Source organism: Castor canadensis, chromosome 18 (assembly GCF_047511655.1).
Source record: "Castor canadensis chromosome 18, mCasCan1.hap1v2, whole genome shotgun sequence".
In the NCBI taxonomy this organism is placed as follows: Eukaryota; Metazoa; Chordata; class Mammalia; order Rodentia; family Castoridae; genus Castor; species Castor canadensis.
This window is the reverse complement of record NC_133403.1, coordinates 7,510,391-7,529,244: the sequence shown is the minus strand read 5'-3', so window position 1 is coordinate 7,529,244 and position 18,854 is coordinate 7,510,391. Positions and strand designations below refer to the sequence as shown.

The 18,854-nt window shown below is 42.2% G+C and overlaps 1 protein-coding gene, 1 pseudogene and 3 gene segments (V, D, J or C); all 5 read left to right on the top strand.

Moving 5' to 3' along the window:
- Window positions 1–18,854, top strand: part of LOC109700162 (immunoglobulin lambda-1 light chain-like) — a 310,825-nt gene that overhangs the window by 279,706 nt on the left and 12,265 nt on the right. The gene's annotated exons all lie outside the window — the stretch shown is intronic.
- LOC109700167 (immunoglobulin lambda variable 8-61-like) overlaps window positions 1–18,854 on the top strand; it is a 356,654-nt gene that overhangs the window by 333,831 nt on the left and 3,969 nt on the right.
- Window positions 4,363–6,403, top strand: LOC141418853 (immunoglobulin lambda constant 3-like). The segment is given in 3 exon segments: window positions 4,363–4,382; window positions 4,494–4,636; window positions 5,946–6,403. Coding segments are annotated over 3 exon segments (468 nt in total).
- LOC141418902 (immunoglobulin lambda constant 3-like) lies at window positions 6,904–10,769 on the top strand (annotated as a pseudogene).
- LOC141418901 (immunoglobulin lambda constant 3-like) lies at window positions 14,823–18,448 on the top strand. The segment is given in 3 exon segments: window positions 14,823–14,836; window positions 16,515–16,681; window positions 17,991–18,448. Coding segments are annotated over 3 exon segments (501 nt in total).

Here is an 18,854-nt window from a genome sequence, read left to right as displayed (position 1 = left end):
ATTAGCACATTCACTGATGCAGAAAAAGTCTGCTATCTGTGGCCCAAGTTTTGCCCAACTTTGTTAGTCCACAGTAGGCAGAGATTGTGGACACCATATACTCTAGACCATTAGGGACATCCCAGATTCCATCAGCAGAGCTCCTTTTGATCCAACCAGCTGAGGACAGCACCTTCAAGTCCAGAGAACTGTCTCATAAGCACAGACAAAAAAGAGATTACATGGAGCTTGAACCTATACACAACAATCCAAGCACAAGCCTTTCAGCTAGAGAAGAGATTAAACAATTTATGTCCTAAAATATCTGTCGACTTTAGTTAATGGAATGGAATCTGTGACCCAAAGGAATAGTGGAGGATCCCGGATACCCTCATTTCTGTGGCTTTCCTTTAGATAATCCCAAAGTCTATCCAATCCCAATCTACTACCCAGAAACAAATCTCCTCATCATTTTGGTATAAGTTTCTTTTCTACTGAGAAACGGGAACACATAAATCAAGAGACAGATAATTACTTATGGCCTCATTTTCTTATCAGCCAGCCTCCAATATCTAGGTCACCAGAGTTTTGGATCCAATCAACAGAGAATCTCTGGTCTTACACCATTAAAATATTTCTCCAGATATGATGTCTTACCATCTCTAAATGTTGAGGTTCTATCCTGAAAAGTAAGAAGTAAATATACTTAGAGTTCATATCAAGCCTAAAGACAAATCAAGGAAAATTCCTTCCATCAAATGTCCACAAATGTCATGAGTACACAGTATTTTTCAGGCTAGTGATATATTGGGTTGTTCATTACTCTGTAGAAATATGGAATGATGTTTGAAATTTTGATACCTATGTGTGTTCTCAACTGACAGAATCTATAGATCTGGTTTCCCAGATGAATCCCTTTGTTATTAGCCAGGCTGGAGATTAAGGAATTAAGCTGCTAATTCAATGACATTTAATGATTCTTATGCAGCCCACTTCCTCCCAAGTTGTCACTAACCTCTTCTCTCTACACTTCTATTTTTTTTTCAAAGTAGTTCTAGAGGATGGAAAGGAATAGTTGCCATTTTGGTGAAGACAGGCAGACCCATCTCAGAAAGTCACCATATACTGGCCACATTTCAATGAGGTCAATATTCTCCCATACAGGTTTTTGAAGGACCCTCAGGGCTGCCTCCAGCACAGTGGAAGCTGGAGATTGTGGGAGATTGCTGGTGGGTGGATGTGAGGGGATTTTGAATGTGGACTCTTTGGTAGAGGGAATAACTGGCCATCCTAGGTATATGAATCTTTACCCCTTGTCTCCTGTTCCCCCAAAGTTTAAAACAAATTTTGACTGTTTTTGTTCTTTTCCTGTGTCCTGACAATGCCTGAGGCCATGATTTCTCACTAGATTTTGACCAGAAAGTTGTAGGCTGCCTTTCCTCTTCAGACCCTCCTTCTTAATTAGGTTGTCAACAAAACAACTTCTCTTAAAATCCCAAAGACAAGGCATGGATCCCAGTGACCTACTAAGACTGACATGTCTATGTTCCTGTCTATCTGTCTTTCAGTTTGGGCATATTGGGTTCTGAAAAGTATTTTACTCTGTCCCCACCCTTTCATCTTGTATATATGCTGGGCTTAAAAGAGGTTAAATTGAGCACCATTTCATGGGGAACAGGAACACAGAGCAATGAAGGAGTGACAATGAGTAAATTTAGAAAGACCTACAACAAACAGAACAACAAAAGTACATGGCCAATAGATACTTGACCCTGGCCCCACAGAAGTGGAATTAGAGACCTGCCAAGTCACACTGAAGGGAGCACTGTGGATACTGTGGATAAGACTGTGTCCACTTCAGAGTGTTCCTAGCTCTCCAATACTCACCACATGCTCAGTGGCTGACACTGAACATACCCAGAAGGTGGCTCTTATACTCCAAGCTTTTCTGGTACTTCCCTCTGAATGTGATGAATGCACAATAAAATACTGATTATTTATCATAAATACTTCTGTACCTCATTTGTTTTTATTTCATATTTTCTATGACTTCAGTCCTCCTTTTGGGAAGGAGGGTATCCTGGCAGCCAGTGGAGCATAGGTTGCCACTGTGAGCACCTCTTGGGACATCGTGGTTGAAAGGGCTTTTCCTAACTAGTTTCACTTTCATCAAGTATACATTACCCTCATGAGCCCCAGTAGAGAAAACAGAATCCAACAGGGTCTCTCATTCTCCTCAATTATAATTACCTCAATAAAGACCCAATCACACCTCAACCAAGATTTGTAATCTCCTATTTATGTCTACTCAGGACTCTAGGCTGAAAGAGCAATACTGAGAAACAAGGGAAATTCTAATGGGAGATCATGTAATTAGCATATTGTCAAATCAACATGACCTGACAAGGTCTCAGCTGAATTTTCTATACTTGGGGGGACTGTGATCCAGAGCAGGAAGTTGTCCCTGCAGAATGGCACCTGGGATGCAGAACTTGCCAACAGCTGAATGGAAACGGATATAAAAAAACATAGTTGGTAGACTCTGAAATGAGATGAAGATAAATGAAGAATCCAGCTGTGGGGTGCTAGCAGGAAATTTCTAGCAGCCCCTTCAACCAAGGCCAAGTCAAGGATCAGAGGTTGAAATGCTATGTTCTTTATTGGGGAACAGAAAGGAAAGGAATGATCAAATGAAGGACCAAATGGCTATCCACTTATCAGGGACTTCTGTAAAGGACTGAGAGTGGAACAAACAGTGGCATTTTCAAATCTATCGCAATGCTCATCTGCTAAGTAATATGGATGACACGCAGTAAGAAAACAGTTATTATAATATCACTAACAAGAGCAGCATCCTTTTGGTTTTCCACAGCAACTTAGTGGTCCTCTTACTACTCCTCAGGACAAAGGTGTGCATGGTAACCTGTGCAAGGAAATAACATGAGACCAGTGCATACACAGGAGATCCATGGACAACCTGATTATTGTGTGTTCAGGTTGTGGTCCAGGCCAAAGCTAGCACAAGCCTGGGTACTGAAACATGATGGATCCTAATAGCTGTAGGCAACTGTAGACACTGTCTAAGGTTAGTTAAAGCTGGAGCCTGATCATAAACAGTCTTGGCATTTGTCTGAAAAAAAGCTGTGTCAGTGAAGCATTCAGCAGCACTCTGATAGTTGTTGAGGTTACAAAATGGAACTCAGATTGATGGTTACTGGACATCTATAGGCTGACCAGGTGCACAGAAAAACAGACTCAACTGTACCAGTCCCCAAATACACATGCTCACATCCTCTCATGTGTATCTGAATCCTGGTGTGAACCTCAGACTAATGTCAGACTCAGTTCCTGTCACAGGCAATTTCTGCCTTCAGTGGTCAAAGGCCTAATCAAATCTCTGTTTCCACAGAGGAAGAACATGTGAACACCATGATCTTTAGCTAATCACAGACATGAAAACTGCTCTCACAGAGCTCCTTGGCAGACCAACCATCCCAGCACAGCAGTTGTCAAGCCAGGGAGGTTTCTGAACAGTGGGATAGAGAGAAAAAATATATTGGAGCTTGAGTACAGTAACCAAAACAAACAGAAGCCGCTGAGATAGAAAATTTGGGAATTTATGTTCAACAACCTCTGTCCAACTCCATTTAATGGATGTGAATTCTGGAACCCAAAGGGCAGGGGACAACCCTTGAGCCTTTTGTCATTGGGTGTCCTTGGCGTGATCATAACATTCACCCCATCTCATTCTACTAACCAGAAACAAAACCTACTTATTCTTGGGCTTTAAGTTTTTTTTTAAAGAATTGGGAACAAAAACTCAAGAGAATGAAAATTACTAATATCCCTTTCCCTTATTAGCCAGCTTCAGAAACTCAGTTTACTAGTTGGATTTGATTCAATCACAACATAAATTTTCTCCCACCCACCAATAGAAGTTCTTTTTTTTCAGACAGCATGTATTACAATCTCTAAATGCTGAGTGACAATCCTGAAAAATAAGAAGTAAAAATATCTAGAAAGCCCCTCAAACTTAAAAAAATGTAGTGAGAAAATTTCCTACTTATGAGAAACTAGTAAGTTGCTATCAAATGTCTCCAAACATCAGTGCAGAGTGTTTTTTAGGCAGGTGTTTAGGGATTATTACTTTGTGTGTACAAAGATGGAATGATGTTTGAAATGTTGATACATAGGTGCATTGTTGACTTGTGGAATTTACAGATCTAAGTTCCAGCTCACACTCCCCCCACCCCCATTTACTAGAAAGGGGAAAGCTCAAGGAGCAGAAGTGGCAATCCTTTTATATGCTATGGTTCCCGTGGAGTCAACTGCTTCTTCAAGCTTTCACAGAGCATTTCTCTCTGCTTCTCTATTTCCTGTAAACTAGTTCATCCATAGATGAAGTAAAGGAACAACTCACATTTTGGGGGGCAATTTTCCACACAGGCAGACCTTTCAAAGAAAGTCACAATGCACTCGTAATCCCTCAGTGAGGTCACATTCTTGCCACGCAGGTTGCCCAGGACCATCAGGGCTGCCTCCAGAACCGCTGCAGTTGGGGACTGTGAAGACTGGTGGAGGGGAGAAGTGGGGTTTTTGCATGAGTCTGTGTCACAGTGTTGGGTATTCGGCGGAGGGACCAAGCTGACCGTCCTAGGTAAGTGAATCCTGTTCCCTTCTTTCCTGTTATTCCCAGGTTTGAGAAAAATGTTTTGATGTTTTTGTTCTTGTACTATGTCTTGTAGCTGCCTGGATACATTTAGTCTCCCTGGATCTTTATTTGGCAGACTGAATTCTTCCCTCCCTTTTGCAACACTTTTTGCTTGTCTCAGTTTGTCAGCAAAACCCCTTTCTCTTCTGACTCTACTGGCAGGAGACTGAAGCAAATGACTTTTTGTGACTCTACTCTCTGTTTCTGACTGTAATCTTTCTTTCTGGGCATATTGGTCTCTCTAATGTACACTGCTTTGTCCTCCTTCTTTAAGCTTAAGGTTATGTCTGTGTGCTAGGATTCCTAAGAGGTTAAATTGAGAGCCTGTCCTGGAGAATAGAGATACAGGACAAAGATGAAGTAACAATGCATTAATTTAGAAAGACCAAAAACAATCACAAGTAAGGCAGGGTGACCACACATCAGAGTGTCAGAGTAATTCCCATGGGCTTTTTGCACAGGAAAAAGGGTAGCAAAAAAGTGAGGAGGTAGAGTGGTCCCCAAGCTGCCATCTGCAATCATGGACAGGGAAGGAATCCAACCAAAGGCTCAGGACACTTTCAGTGGATAAGAGAAGAGAATGATCTGTAGAGATCAGAAGAGTGACTGAAAGAAATGGTGGGGCAAGGGGCTTCTCAATTCTCTAAAACACACACAGATCAGAAAGCACGCATTTTTGTGATCACTGACAACCAGGTGGCAAAGCAGAAACCTAGAGATCAGGCTTATGGAGAGGGTTCACAAACTGCTTTTGCTGAAGGAGAAGGATCAGGTAAGGAAGACTTTCGATGATGGGTAAAGGTAAGGACCACTTTGTAGCAGCTCATTAGAAGCACATTTGATATACACAGGCTCCTTTCATTACAACATAATGCACTAGTACACACAACAGAATTGGCCATAATAGGGTGCACACAAGAGGTATAAACAATAGAGGAAAGACAAATTGTAGATAGTCTGGAAATGATGTCCAGATGAGTGAAAGGTGTGAGGATCAGACATGTTTGTGAGAGGATAACATCCAGGAAGGTTCAAGGAGAGATGATGCTCTGTGTCCAGGCTCATAAATACATGGCACACAGGGAGAACTTGGAGGAGTTCCACAACCTAACTCTGCCTAGTAGGTGCTGACAGAAAAATGACTCTAAAATTGCCCAAATTGATCCCAATAACCCAAATCCTTCCTCACAGAACAGTTCAGTGGCTCCAAGGTGGACACCATGTCTCTAACTTACTCTTCATTCTCACAATGCAGGTCAGCCAACGGTTGCCCCTGCAGTCACTCTCTTCCCACCCTCTGCTGAGGAGCTCCAGACCAAAAAGGCCACACTGGTGTGTCTGATGAGTGACTTCTATCCCAGTGATGTGACTGTGGCCTGGAAGGCAGATGGAAATCCTGTCACTCAGGGTGTGGAGACCACCAAGTCTTCCAAACAGACCAACAGCAAGTATGTGGCCAGCAGCTACCTGACCGTTACACCGGACCAGTGGAAAAGTTTCAAAGCAGTCACCTGCCAGGTCACACATCAAGGGAAAACCGTGGAGAAGAGCGTGTCTGCTTCCGAGTGTTCCTAGGTACCCATCGCTAAACCCACTCTCAGGGACTGACACCGAAGGTCCCCAGAAGGTGCCCCATCTCCTATCCCTAGCACTCCAAGTCCTTCCCTCTGATCACAATAACTGCTCAATAAAATACTGATTGTCTATCAAAAATCCTACTCTGCTTCATTTTTAAAAATTTCATATTTAATATTCAATTTCTTTAGGCCTTCTTTGTACGTGATAGAGTATCCTGGCAGCAAGTGGAGCATAGGATGCTACTGTGAGCATTTCTTGGGACCTCATGTTGAAAGTGCTTTTCTTAACCAATTTTACTTATAGAACTATATGCTACCCTCATGAACCCACCATCAGGAAATCTCAATCTAACTGGTTCTCACATTTTCCTTCAGAATAATTACCTCAATAAAGACCCAATCATACCTCAACCAAGATCTGTAACCTCCCGTTTATGTCTACCCAGGGCTCTGGGGTGAAAGGGCACTGCTAAGGATCCAGGAGATTTCTAATCTGAAATCACCTCACTAGCAATCATCAAATCATAACTATTCCCAGGTCTCAGCTGAACTCTTTATAGTGGTGAGGACTGTGATCCATAGCGGGAATTATTCCTGCAGAACAGCACCTGGAATACAGCACTTGCCAACTGGCGCATGCAAAAGGACTTAAGAAATCAGAGTTGCCGGACACTGATGAGGTAATGATAAATGAACTTTTCTAGAGTGTCCAGAGGTAGGCTACTGCAGTAACTCTCTAGCAGCCACTCAAAAAGGGTCATGATCAATATCAGAGACTGAAATTCTGTGTTCTTTTGAGGGATCAGAAGGTAAAGGATTAAGCAGATGAAGGGTCATCAGTGACCCTCTTATCAGGGATTCCTGGAAAGGACTGACAAGGGAACAAATGGAACATTTCCAAGTGCACCACAATGCTCATCTGCTAGTAAAGTGGATGACATGTTTTGAAATAAGAAAATAATTATTGTAATGTCACCAACAAGTACAGAATCCTGTTTCTTTTCCCACGCAAATTCCTGGCCCTGTAATACTCCTCAGGACAAAGGTGTTCATGGTTACCTATACAAGGAAATGAGATGAAGCTCATGTATACAGAAGAGACCCAAGTGTGATCTGATGGGTGTGAGGTGGGGTTGTGGTTCAAGAGAATGTTAGCACAAGCCTGCCTATGAAACAGCAGATAATACATGGACTTGACACTGTATAGTATGTCTCAGTTTGGTTAAGGCTGGATCCTGATCATAAAGAGACTCCTCATTTTTTTGAAAAAAGAAACAAACAAAAAACAGTTATTGCAGTAAAGAATTCAGCACTAGTGTGTTGGTTGTTGAGGTTACAAAGTGGAAGTCAAATTGAGGTTTACAGGGAAACTGTAGACTGGCCAGGTGTTCAGAAATACACATTCAACTGTACCAATCCATCAATACAGATGCTTACATCCACTTATGTGTATCTAAATCCTGGTGTGCCTCATTCTAATACACAGGCATGTTGTGCCTTCCATTGTCCAAGATCTCTTCAACACTTTGTTTCCACAGTGTCCAGAACATGTGAACATCCTGATCTCTATCTGATCAGAGACATGAAAGCTGTCTCAACAGAGCTCCTCGGTGGAGCATGTGTCAAGCCTAGGATGTTACTCAACATTGCGGTAGACAAAAAGGAGACTATACTAGAGCTTGAGTAGGGCCACACCAATACAAATACAAGCCTGTGTACTAGAGAAAATTTGAGGAATTAATGTTCAAAAAAATCTCTATGAATCCATTTAATGGAGGCAAATCTGGGACCTGAAGGGGCGGAGGACACTAGTTACTTCTCATGACTCTCCTTGGTGTGTTTTAATATCCACTCCATGACAGTCGGCTAAATGGAAAGAAACCTGCTCATTCTTTTGCATTAAGACTATTTTTCTAAAAAGTATTATGAACAAAAAATCAAAAGATGGAAAATTACTAATCTCCCTATTTCCCTAGTCACCAGGTTCTGAAACTTAGTTTACCACTTGGACTTGGTACAATGACATCATAAAAACTCCTCCTATACACCACTAGAAGTTTTTTCAGGCATCTTATTTTCTATCTAAATGCTGAGTGACAATCCTGAAAAATAAGAAGTAAAAGTACCCAGAAAGCTCAACCAATCTTAAAAAAAATCCAAAAAATTTCCTTGCTTTGAGAAAATATTCACGTTGCCAGGAAATATCCAAAAATGTCACAGAACCACAGCGTTTTGTACGGAGTTGTTTGTATATTGTTATTTGTGTGTAAAAACATGAAAATGATGTTTGAATTTTTGATACCTAGGTTTGGTATTGACTTATGGAATATATAGATACAGGTGCCAAAACCACTCCCATAGTTCCAGGCCTGGAGGAAAATGAAGGAGCAGAGCTGGCAATCCTTTTACATGTCATGGTTCTCAAGGAGTAAACTGCCCCTCCAAGCTGTCATAGAACACTTCTGTCTGCTTCTCTACTTCCTACAAGGTAGTTCATCCATATAGATGATAGAAAGAAACAGTTGACATTTTGCTGGGACAATTTTCCAGACAGGCAGCCTCTTTTAAGAAAGTCACCATTCACTGACTATGGTTCAATGGGGTCACCTTGCCATGCACGTCGCACAGGACTATCAGGGGTGGCTGCAGCACAGCTGCAGTTGGGGACTGCGAGGGATTGTTGAAGGGGAGAAGTGAGGAGTTTTTGCATTAGTCTGTGTCATAGTGTGCTGTGTTCGGCGGAGGAACCAAGCTGACCGTCCTAGGTAAGTGAATCCTTTCCCCTTCTTTCCTGATGTCCCCCAGGTTTGAGAAAATTATTTGTTGTTTTTCTTCTTGTCCTGTGTCTTATAGCTGCTTGGGTACATTTAGTCTCCCCAGATCTTTATTTGCCACACTGAATTCTTCCCTCCCTCTTCAGATCTTTCCCGCTAACCTCAGTTTGTAAAAAAAACCTCTTTCTCTTCTGATTCCAAAGGCAGGGGTATGAAGCAAATACTATGACTCAACTTTCTGTTTTGCTGTCTGTTATCTTTCTGCACGGCATGTTGGTCTCTCTAACCTATACTGCTATGTCCTCCTCCTCCTTTCAGTTTATGTCTGTCCTCTTGGCTTCCTAAGAATTTAAATTGAGAGTTCATTTCATGGGGAACTGGGACAAAGGAAATTATGGAGTACTAATGTAAAAATTTAGAATGACCAAGTGCAATCACCACTGGGGCTGGGAAACCAATCATCAGAGTATCAGAGTGATTATCATTGGCTTTAGATCATTGGATCCAGGGTAAGAAAAAAGGGGATAGGAAGAGTGGTCCTCAAGCCAACTTTTGCAGCCATGGATAGGGAAGGCTACAAAACAGGGAGTCAGGATACTTCCCATGGTAAAGACAAGAGATCAGAAGGGTAATTGAAGGACATGTTAGAGCAGGAGTCCTCCTAATTCTCAGCACACACAGCTCAGAAAGCATGAATCTCTGAGATTTCTGATGAGAAAGTGGCAATGCAGAAATCCTAGAGATCAGGATTATGGAGAGGGCTCCCTAACCTGTTATTGCTGAAGGAGAAGGCACAATCCAGGAAGATCTATGCTATGATAAATAAAGGCAAATACCCCTATGAAGCAGCTCATCAGAAGCACATGTGGTATGTGCAGTCTCCTTAAGTTAAAAACTAATGCAGTAGTACAGATGTCAGAATTGGCCCTAGTAGGGAGCACATAAGAGTTACAGTCAATTCAGAGGGCAGACAAATTGTAGATATTCTGGAAATTATGTCCAGATGAGCAAAACATGTGAAAATCAGACACGTCTGTGAAAGAATAACATCCAGGAGAGATGATGTTCTGTGTCGTGGCTCATACATAAATTGTACACGATTTACTTGGAGGAGTTCCACAACCTAACTCTGCCTAGTAGGTGCTGACAGAAAAATGATGGTAAAAGGGCAACTTAGATCCCAATAACCCAAATCCTTCCTCACAGAACAGTTCAGTGGCTCCAAGGTGGACACCATGTCTCTAACTTACTCTTCATTCTCACAATGCAGGTCAGCCAACGGTTGCCCCTGCAGTCACTCTCTTCCCACCCTCTGCTGAGGAGCTCCAGACCAAAAAGGCCACACTGGTGTGTCTGATGAGTGACTTCTATCCCAGTGATGTGACTGTGGCCTGGAAGGCAGATGGAAATCCTGTCACTCAGGGTGTGGAGACCACCAAGTCTTCCAAACAGACCAACAGCAAATATGTGGCCAGCAGCTACCTGACCGTTACACCGGACCAGTGGAAAAGTTTCAAAGCAGTCACCTGCCAGGTCACACATCAAGGGAAAACCGTGGAGAAGAGCGTGTCTGCTTCCGAGTGTTCCTAGGTACCCATCGCTAAACCCACTCTCAGGGACTGACACCGAAGGTCCCCAGAAGGTGCCCCATCTCCTATCCCTAGCACTCCAAGTCCTTCCCTCTGATCACAATGACTGCTCAATAAAATACTGATTGTCTATCAAAAATCCTACTCTGCTTCATTTTTAAAAATTTCATATTTAATATTCAATTACTTTAGGCCTTCTTTGTAGGTGATAGAGTATCCTGGCAGCAAGTGGAGCATAGGATGCTACTGTGAGCATTTCTTGGGACCTCATGTTGAAAGTGCTTTTCTTAACCAATTTTACTTATAGAACTATATGCTACCCTCATGAACCCACCATCAGGAAATCTCAATCTAACTGGTTCTCACATTTTCCTTCAGAATAATTACCTCAATAAAGACCCAATCATACCTCAACCAAGATCTGTAACCTCCCGTTTATGTCTACCCAGGGCTCTGGGGTGAAAGGGCACTGCTAAGGATCCAGGAGATTTCTAATCTGAAATCACCTCACTAGCAATCATCAAATCATAACTATTCCCAGGTCTCAGCTGAACTCTTTATAGTGGTGAGGACTGTGATCCATAGCGGGAATTATTCCTGCAGAACAGCACCTGGAATACAGCACTTGCCAACTGGCGCATGCAAAAGGACTTAAGAGATGGCTAGAAATGAAGGGGTTCCAGTGAGCCCACCAAAGTGCTGAGAGCAGGAAATTGCTAGTAGGCCCTTTAGCCAATGCTATGACCAAAGACCAGAGTTTGAAACTCTCTTCTTTAGAAGGGAACAGGGGGAAAGGAATAACTAGGTAGACGTTGAATGACTATCCACTTATCAAGGAGTACTAGAAAGGACTGATAATGGAGCAACCAGTAACATTTCCAAGTCTATCATAATGCTTGTCAGCTAAATGAAGTAGCTGACATGCTATTCAGTAAGAAAATAGTTGTCACAATATCACTACAAGTTCAAAATCCTGTTGAATTTCGCATGATCACTTATGCAAAAAATGAGATGAGGCTCATACACACAGAAGAGCATCATGCATGATCTAATGGTTGTGATGTCAGGTTGTGGCCTAAGTGAATTCTAGCACAAGCCTGGGATCTGAAATATCAAGTGCCTAGACAACTAAAGTCAACCCTACTGATTACAGTGTGTCTAAGGTTAGTTAAAGCTAGAGCCTGGTCATAATCAGTCATTGGTCTTATCTGAAAAAAAAAAGGTGCTTCAGTATTGAAGTCAATGCTGGAGTATGGGTCAGATAATAAAAGATCAAGGAAGAATGACAATCAGTTGGAAACTGTAGTATGACCAGGTGTTCATGAAAAAAAAAGAGATACAAATGTACCAGCCCACACTCCATGTGTCCATGCCTATCAAGAGCATCTAATTCCTGGTGTGCAATTCAAACTCATATTAGCACATTCACTGATGCAGAAAAAGTCTGCTATCTGTGGCCCAAGTTTTGCCCAACTTTGTTAGTCCACAGTAGGCAGAGATTGTGGACACCATATACTCTAGACCATTAGGGACATCCCAGATTCCATCAGCAGAGCTCCTTTTGATCCAACCAGCTGAGGACAGCACCTTCAAGTCCAGAGAACTGTCTCATAAGCACAGACAAAAAAGAGATTACATGGAGCTTGAACCTATACACAACAATCCAAGCACAAGCCTTTCAGCTAGAGAAGAGATTAAACAATTTATGTCCTAAAATATCTGTCGACTTTAGTTAATGGAATGGAATCTGTGACCCAAAGGAATAGTGGAGGATCCCGGATACCCTCATTTCTGTGGCTTTCCTTTAGATAATCCCAAAGTCTATCCAATCCCAATCTACTACCCAGAAACAAATCTCCTCATCATTTTGGTATAAGTTTCTTTTCTACTGAGAAACGGGAACACATAAATCAAGAGACAGATAATTACTTATGGCCTCATTTTCTTATCAGCCAGCCTCCAATATCTAGGTCACCAGAGTTTTGGATCCAATCAACAGAGAATCTCTGGTCTTACACCATTAAAATATTTCTCCAGATATGATGTCTTACCATCTCTAAATGTTGAGGTTCTATCCTGAAAAGTAAGAAGTAAATATACTTAGAGTTCATATCAAGCCTAAAGACAAATCAAGGAAAATTCCTTCCATCAAATGTCCACAAATGTCATGAGTACACAGTATTTTTCAGGCTAGTGATATATTGGGTTGTTCATTACTCTGTAGAAATATGGAATGATGTTTGAAATTTTGATACCTATGTGTGTTCTCAACTGACAGAATCTATAGATCTGGTTTCCCAGATGAATCCCTTTGTTATTAGCCAGGCTGGAGATTAAGGAATTAAGCTGCTAATTCAATGACATTTAATGATTCTTATGCAGCCCACTTCCTCCCAAGTTGTCACTAACCTCTTCTCTCTACACTTCTATTTTTTTTTCAAAGTAGTTCTAGAGGATGGAAAGGAATAGTTGCCATTTTGGTGAAGACAGGCAGACCCATCTCAGAAAGTCACCATATACTGGCCACATTTCAATGAGGTCAATATTCTCCCATACAGGTTTTTGAAGGACCCTCAGGGCTGCCTCCAGCACAGTGGAAGCTGGAGATTGTGGGAGATTGCTGGTGGGTGGATGTGAGGGGATTTTGAATGTGGACTCTTTGGTAGAGGGAATAACTGGCCATCCTAGGTATATGAATCTTTACCCCTTGTCTCCTGTTCCCCCAAAGTTTAAAACAAATTTTGACTGTTTTTGTTCTTTTCCTGTGTCCTGACAATGCCTGAGGCCATGATTTCTCACTAGATTTTGACCAGAAAGTTGTAGGCTGCCTTTCCTCTTCAGACCCTCCTTCTTAATTAGGTTGTCAACAAAACAACTTCTCTTAAAATCCCAAAGACAAGGCATGGATCCCAGTGACCTACTAAGACTGACATGTCTATGTTCCTGTCTATCTGTCTTTCAGTTTGGGCATATTGGGTTCTGAAAAGTATTTTACTCTGTCCCCACCCTTTCATCTTGTATATATGCTGGGCTTAAAAGAGGTTAAATTGAGCACCATTTCATGGGGAACAGGAACACAGAGCAATGAAGGAGTGACAATGAGTAAATTTAGAAAGACCTACAACAAACAGAACAACAAAAGTACATGGCCAATAGATACTTGACCCTGGCCCCACAGAAGTGGAATTAGAGACCTGCCAAGTCACACTGAAGGGAGCACTGTGGATACTGTGGATAAGACTGTGTCCACTTCAGAGTGTTCCTAGCTCTCCAATACTCACCACATGCTCAGTGGCTGACACTGAACATACCCAGAAGGTGGCTCTTATACTCCAAGCTTTTCTGGTACTTCCCTCTGAATGTGATGAATGCACAATAAAATACTGATTATTTATCATAAATACTTCTGTACCTCATTTGTTTTTATTTCATATTTTCTATGACTTCAGTCCTCCTTTTGGGAAGGAGGGTATCCTGGCAGCCAGTGGAGCATAGGTTGCCACTGTGAGCACCTCTTGGGACATCGTGGTTGAAAGGGCTTTTCCTAACTAGTTTCACTTTCATCAAGTATACATTACCCTCATGAGCCCCAGTAGAGAAAACAGAATCCAACAGGGTCTCTCATTCTCCTCAATTATAATTACCTCAATAAAGACCCAATCACACCTCAACCAAGATTTGTAATCTCCTATTTATGTCTACTCAGGACTCTAGGCTGAAAGAGCAATACTGAGAAACAAGGGAAATTCTAATGGGAGATCATGTAATTAGCATATTGTCAAATCAACATGACCTGACAAGGTCTCAGCTGAATTTTCTATACTTGGGGGGACTGTGATCCAGAGCAGGAAGTTGTCCCTGCAGAATGGCACCTGGGATGCAGAACTTGCCAACAGCTGAATGGAAACGGATATAAAAAAACATAGTTGGTAGACTCTGAAATGAGATGAAGATAAATGAAGAATCCAGCTGTGGGGTGCTAGCAGGAAATTTCTAGCAGCCCCTTCAACCAAGGCCAAGTCAAGGATCAGAGGTTGAAATGCTATGTTCTTTATTGGGGAACAGAAAGGAAAGGAATGATCAAATGAAGGACCAAATGGCTATCCACTTATCAGGGACTTCTGTAAAGGACTGAGAGTGGAACAAACAGTGGCATTTTCAAATCTATCGCAATGCTCATCTGCTAAGTAATATGGATGACACGCAGTAAGAAAACAGTTATTATAATATCACTAACAAGAGCAGCATCCTTTTGGTTTTCCACAGCAACTTAGTGGTCCTCTTACTACTCCTCAGGACAAAGGTGTGCATGGTAACCTGTGCAAGGAAATAACATGAGACCAGTGCATACACAGGAGATCCATGGACAACCTGATTATTGTGTGTTCAGGTTGTGGTCCAGGCCAAAGCTAGCACAAGCCTGGGTACTGAAACATGATGGATCCTAATAGCTGTAGGCAACTGTAGACACTGTCTAAGGTTAGTTAAAGCTGGAGCCTGATCATAAACAGTCTTGGCATTTGTCTGAAAAAAAGCTGTGTCAGTGAAGCATTCAGCAGCACTCTGATAGTTGTTGAGGTTACAAAATGGAACTCAGATTGATGGTTACTGGACATCTATAGGCTGACCAGGTGCACAGAAAAACAGACTCAACTGTACCAGTCCCCAAATACACATGCTCACATCCTCTCATGTGTATCTGAATCCTGGTGTGAACCTCAGACTAATGTCAGACTCAGTTCCTGTCACAGGCAATTTCTGCCTTCAGTGGTCAAAGGCCTAATCAAATCTCTGTTTCCACAGAGGAAGAACATGTGAACACCATGATCTTTAGCTAATCACAGACATGAAAACTGCTCTCACAGAGCTCCTTGGCAGACCAACCATCCCAGCACAGCAGTTGTCAAGCCAGGGAGGTTTCTGAACAGTGGGATAGAGAGAAAAAATATATTGGAGCTTGAGTACAGTAACCAAAACAAACAGAAGCCGCTGAGATAGAAAATTTGGGAATTTATGTTCAACAACCTCTGTCCAACTCCATTTAATGGATGTGAATTCTGGAACCCAAAGGGCAGGGGACAACCCTTGAGCCTTTTGTCATTGGGTGTCCTTGGCGTGATCATAACATTCACCCCATCTCATTCTACTAACCAGAAACAAAACCTACTTATTCTTGGGCTTTAAGTTTTTTTTTAAAGAATTGGGAACAAAAACTCAAGAGAATGAAAATTACTAATATCCCTTTCCCTTATTAGCCAGCTTCAGAAACTCAGTTTACTAGTTGGATTTGATTCAATCACAACATAAATTTTCTCCCACCCACCAATAGAAGTTCTTTTTTTTCAGACAGCATGTATTACAATCTCTAAATGCTGAGTGACAATCCTGAAAAATAAGAAGTAAAAATATCTAGAAAGCCCCTCAAACTTAAAAAAATGTAGTGAGAAAATTTCCTACTTATGAGAAACTAGTAAGTTGCTATCAAATGTCTCCAAACATCAGTGCAGAGTGTTTTTTAGGCAGGTGTTTAGGGATTATTACTTTGTGTGTACAAAGATGGAATGATGTTTGAAATGTTGATACATAGGTGCATTGTTGACTTGTGGAATTTACAGATCTAAGTTCCAGCTCACACTCCCCCCACCCCCATTTACTAGAAAGGGGAAAGCTCAAGGAGCAGAAGTGGCAATCCTTTTATATGCTATGGTTCCCGTGGAGTCAACTGCTTCTTCAAGCTTTCACAGAGCATTTCTCTCTGCTTCTCTATTTCCTGTAAACTAGTTCATCCATAGATGAAGTAAAGGAACAACTCACATTTTGGGGGGCAATTTTCCACACAGGCAGACCTTTCAAAGAAAGTCACAATGCACTCGTAATCCCTCAGTGAGGTCACATTCTTGCCACGCAGGTTGCCCAGGACCATCAGGGCTGCCTCCAGAACCGCTGCAGTTGGGGACTGTGAAGACTGGTGGAGGGGAGAAGTGGGGTTTTTGCATGAGTCTGTGTCACAGTGTTGGGTATTCGGCGGAGGGACCAAGCTGACCGTCCTAGGTAAGTGAATCCTGTTCCCTTCTTTCCTGTTATTCCCAGGTTTGAGAAAAATGTTTTGATGTTTTTGTTCTTGTACTATGTCTTGTAGCTGCCTGGATACATTTAGTCTCCCTGGATCTTTATTTGGCAGACTGAATTCTTCCCTCCCTTTTGCAACACTTTTTGCTTGTCTCAGTTTGTCAGCAAAACCCCTTTCTCTTCTGACTCTACTGGCAGGAGACTGAAGCAAATGACTTTTTGTGACTCTACTCTCTGTTTCTGACTGTAATCTTTCTTTCTGGGCATATTGGTCTCTCTAATGTACACTGCTTTGTCCTCCTTCTTTAAGCTTAAGGTTATGTCTGTGTGCTAGGATTCCTAAGAGGTTAAATTGAGAGCCTGTCCTGGAGAATAGAGATACAGGACAAAGATGAAGTAACAATGCATTAATTTAGAAAGACCAAAAACAATCACAAGTAAGGCAGGGTGACCACACATCAGAGTGTCAGAGTAATTCCCATGGGCTTTTTGCACAGGAAAAAGGGTAGCAAAAAAGTGAGGAGGTAGAGTGGTCCCCAAGCTGCCATCTGCAATCATGGACAGGGAAGGAATCCAACCAAAGGCTCAGGACACTTTCAGTGGATAAGAGAAGAGAATGATCTGTAGAGATCAGAAGAGTGACTGAAAGAAATGGTGGGGCAAGGGGCTTCTCAATTCTCTAAAACACACACAGATCAGAAAGCACGCATTTTTGTGATCACTGACAACCAGGTGGCAAAGCAGAAACCTAGAGATCAGGCTTATGGAGAGGGTTCACAAACTGCTTTTGCTGAAGGAGAAGGATCAGGTAAGGAAGACTTTCGATGATGGGTAAAGGTAAGGACCACTTTGTAGCAGCTCATTAGAAGCACATTTGATATACACAGGCTCCTTTCATTACAACATAATGCACTAGTACACACAACAGAATTGGCCATAATAGGGTGCACACAAGAGGTATAAACAATAGAGGAAAGACAAATTGTAGATAGTCTGGAAATGATGTCCAGATGAGTGAAAGGTGTGAGGATCAGACATGTTTGTGAGAGGATAACATCCAGGAAGGTTCAAGGAGAGATGATGCTCTGTGTCCAGGCTCATAAATACATGGCACACAGGGAGAACTTGGAGGAGTTCCACAACCTAACTCTGCCTAGTAGGTGCTGACAGAAAAATGACTCTAAAATTGCCCAAATTGATCCCAATAACCCAAATCCTTCCTCACAGAACAGTTCAGTGGCTCCAAGGTGGACACCATGTCTCTAACTTACTCTTCATTCTCACAATGCAGGTCAGCCAACGGTTGCCCCTGCAGTCACTCTCTTCCCACCCTCTGCTGAGGAGCTCCAGACCAAAAAGGCCACACTGGTGTGTCTGATGAGTGACTTCTATCCCAGTGATGTGACTGTGGCCTGGAAGGCAGATGGAAATCCTGTCACTCAGGGTGTGGAGACCACCAAGTCTTCCAAACAGACCAACAGCAAGTATGTGGCCAGCAGCTACCTGACCGTTACACCGGACCAGTGGAAAAGTTTCAAAGCAGTCACCTGCCAGGTCACACATCAAGGGAAAACCGTGGAGAAGAGCGTGTCTGCTTCCGAGTGTTCCTAGGTACCCATCGCTAAACCCACTCTCAGGGACTGACACCGAAGGTCCCCAGAAGGTGCCCCATCTCCTATCCCTAGCACTCCAAGTCCTTCCCTCTGATCACAATAACTGCTCAATAAAATACTGATTGTCTATCAAAAATCCTACTCTGCTTCATTTTTAAAAATTTCATATTTAATATTCAATTTCTTTAGGCCTTCTTTGTACGTGATAGAGTATCCTGGCAGCAAGTGGAGCATAGGATGCTACTGTGAGCATTTCTTGGGATCTCATGTTGAAAGTGCTTTTCTTAACCAATTTTACTTATAGAACTATATGCTACCCTCATGAACCCACCATCAGGAAATCTCAATCTAACTGGTTCTCACATTTTCCTTCAGAATAATTACCTCAATAAAGACCCAATCATACCTCAACCAAGATCTGTAACCTCCCGTTTATGTCTACCCAGGGCTCTGGGGTGAAAGGGCACTGCTAAGGATCCAGGAGATTTCTAATCTGAAATCACCTCACTAGCAATCATCAAATCATAACTATTCCCAGGTCT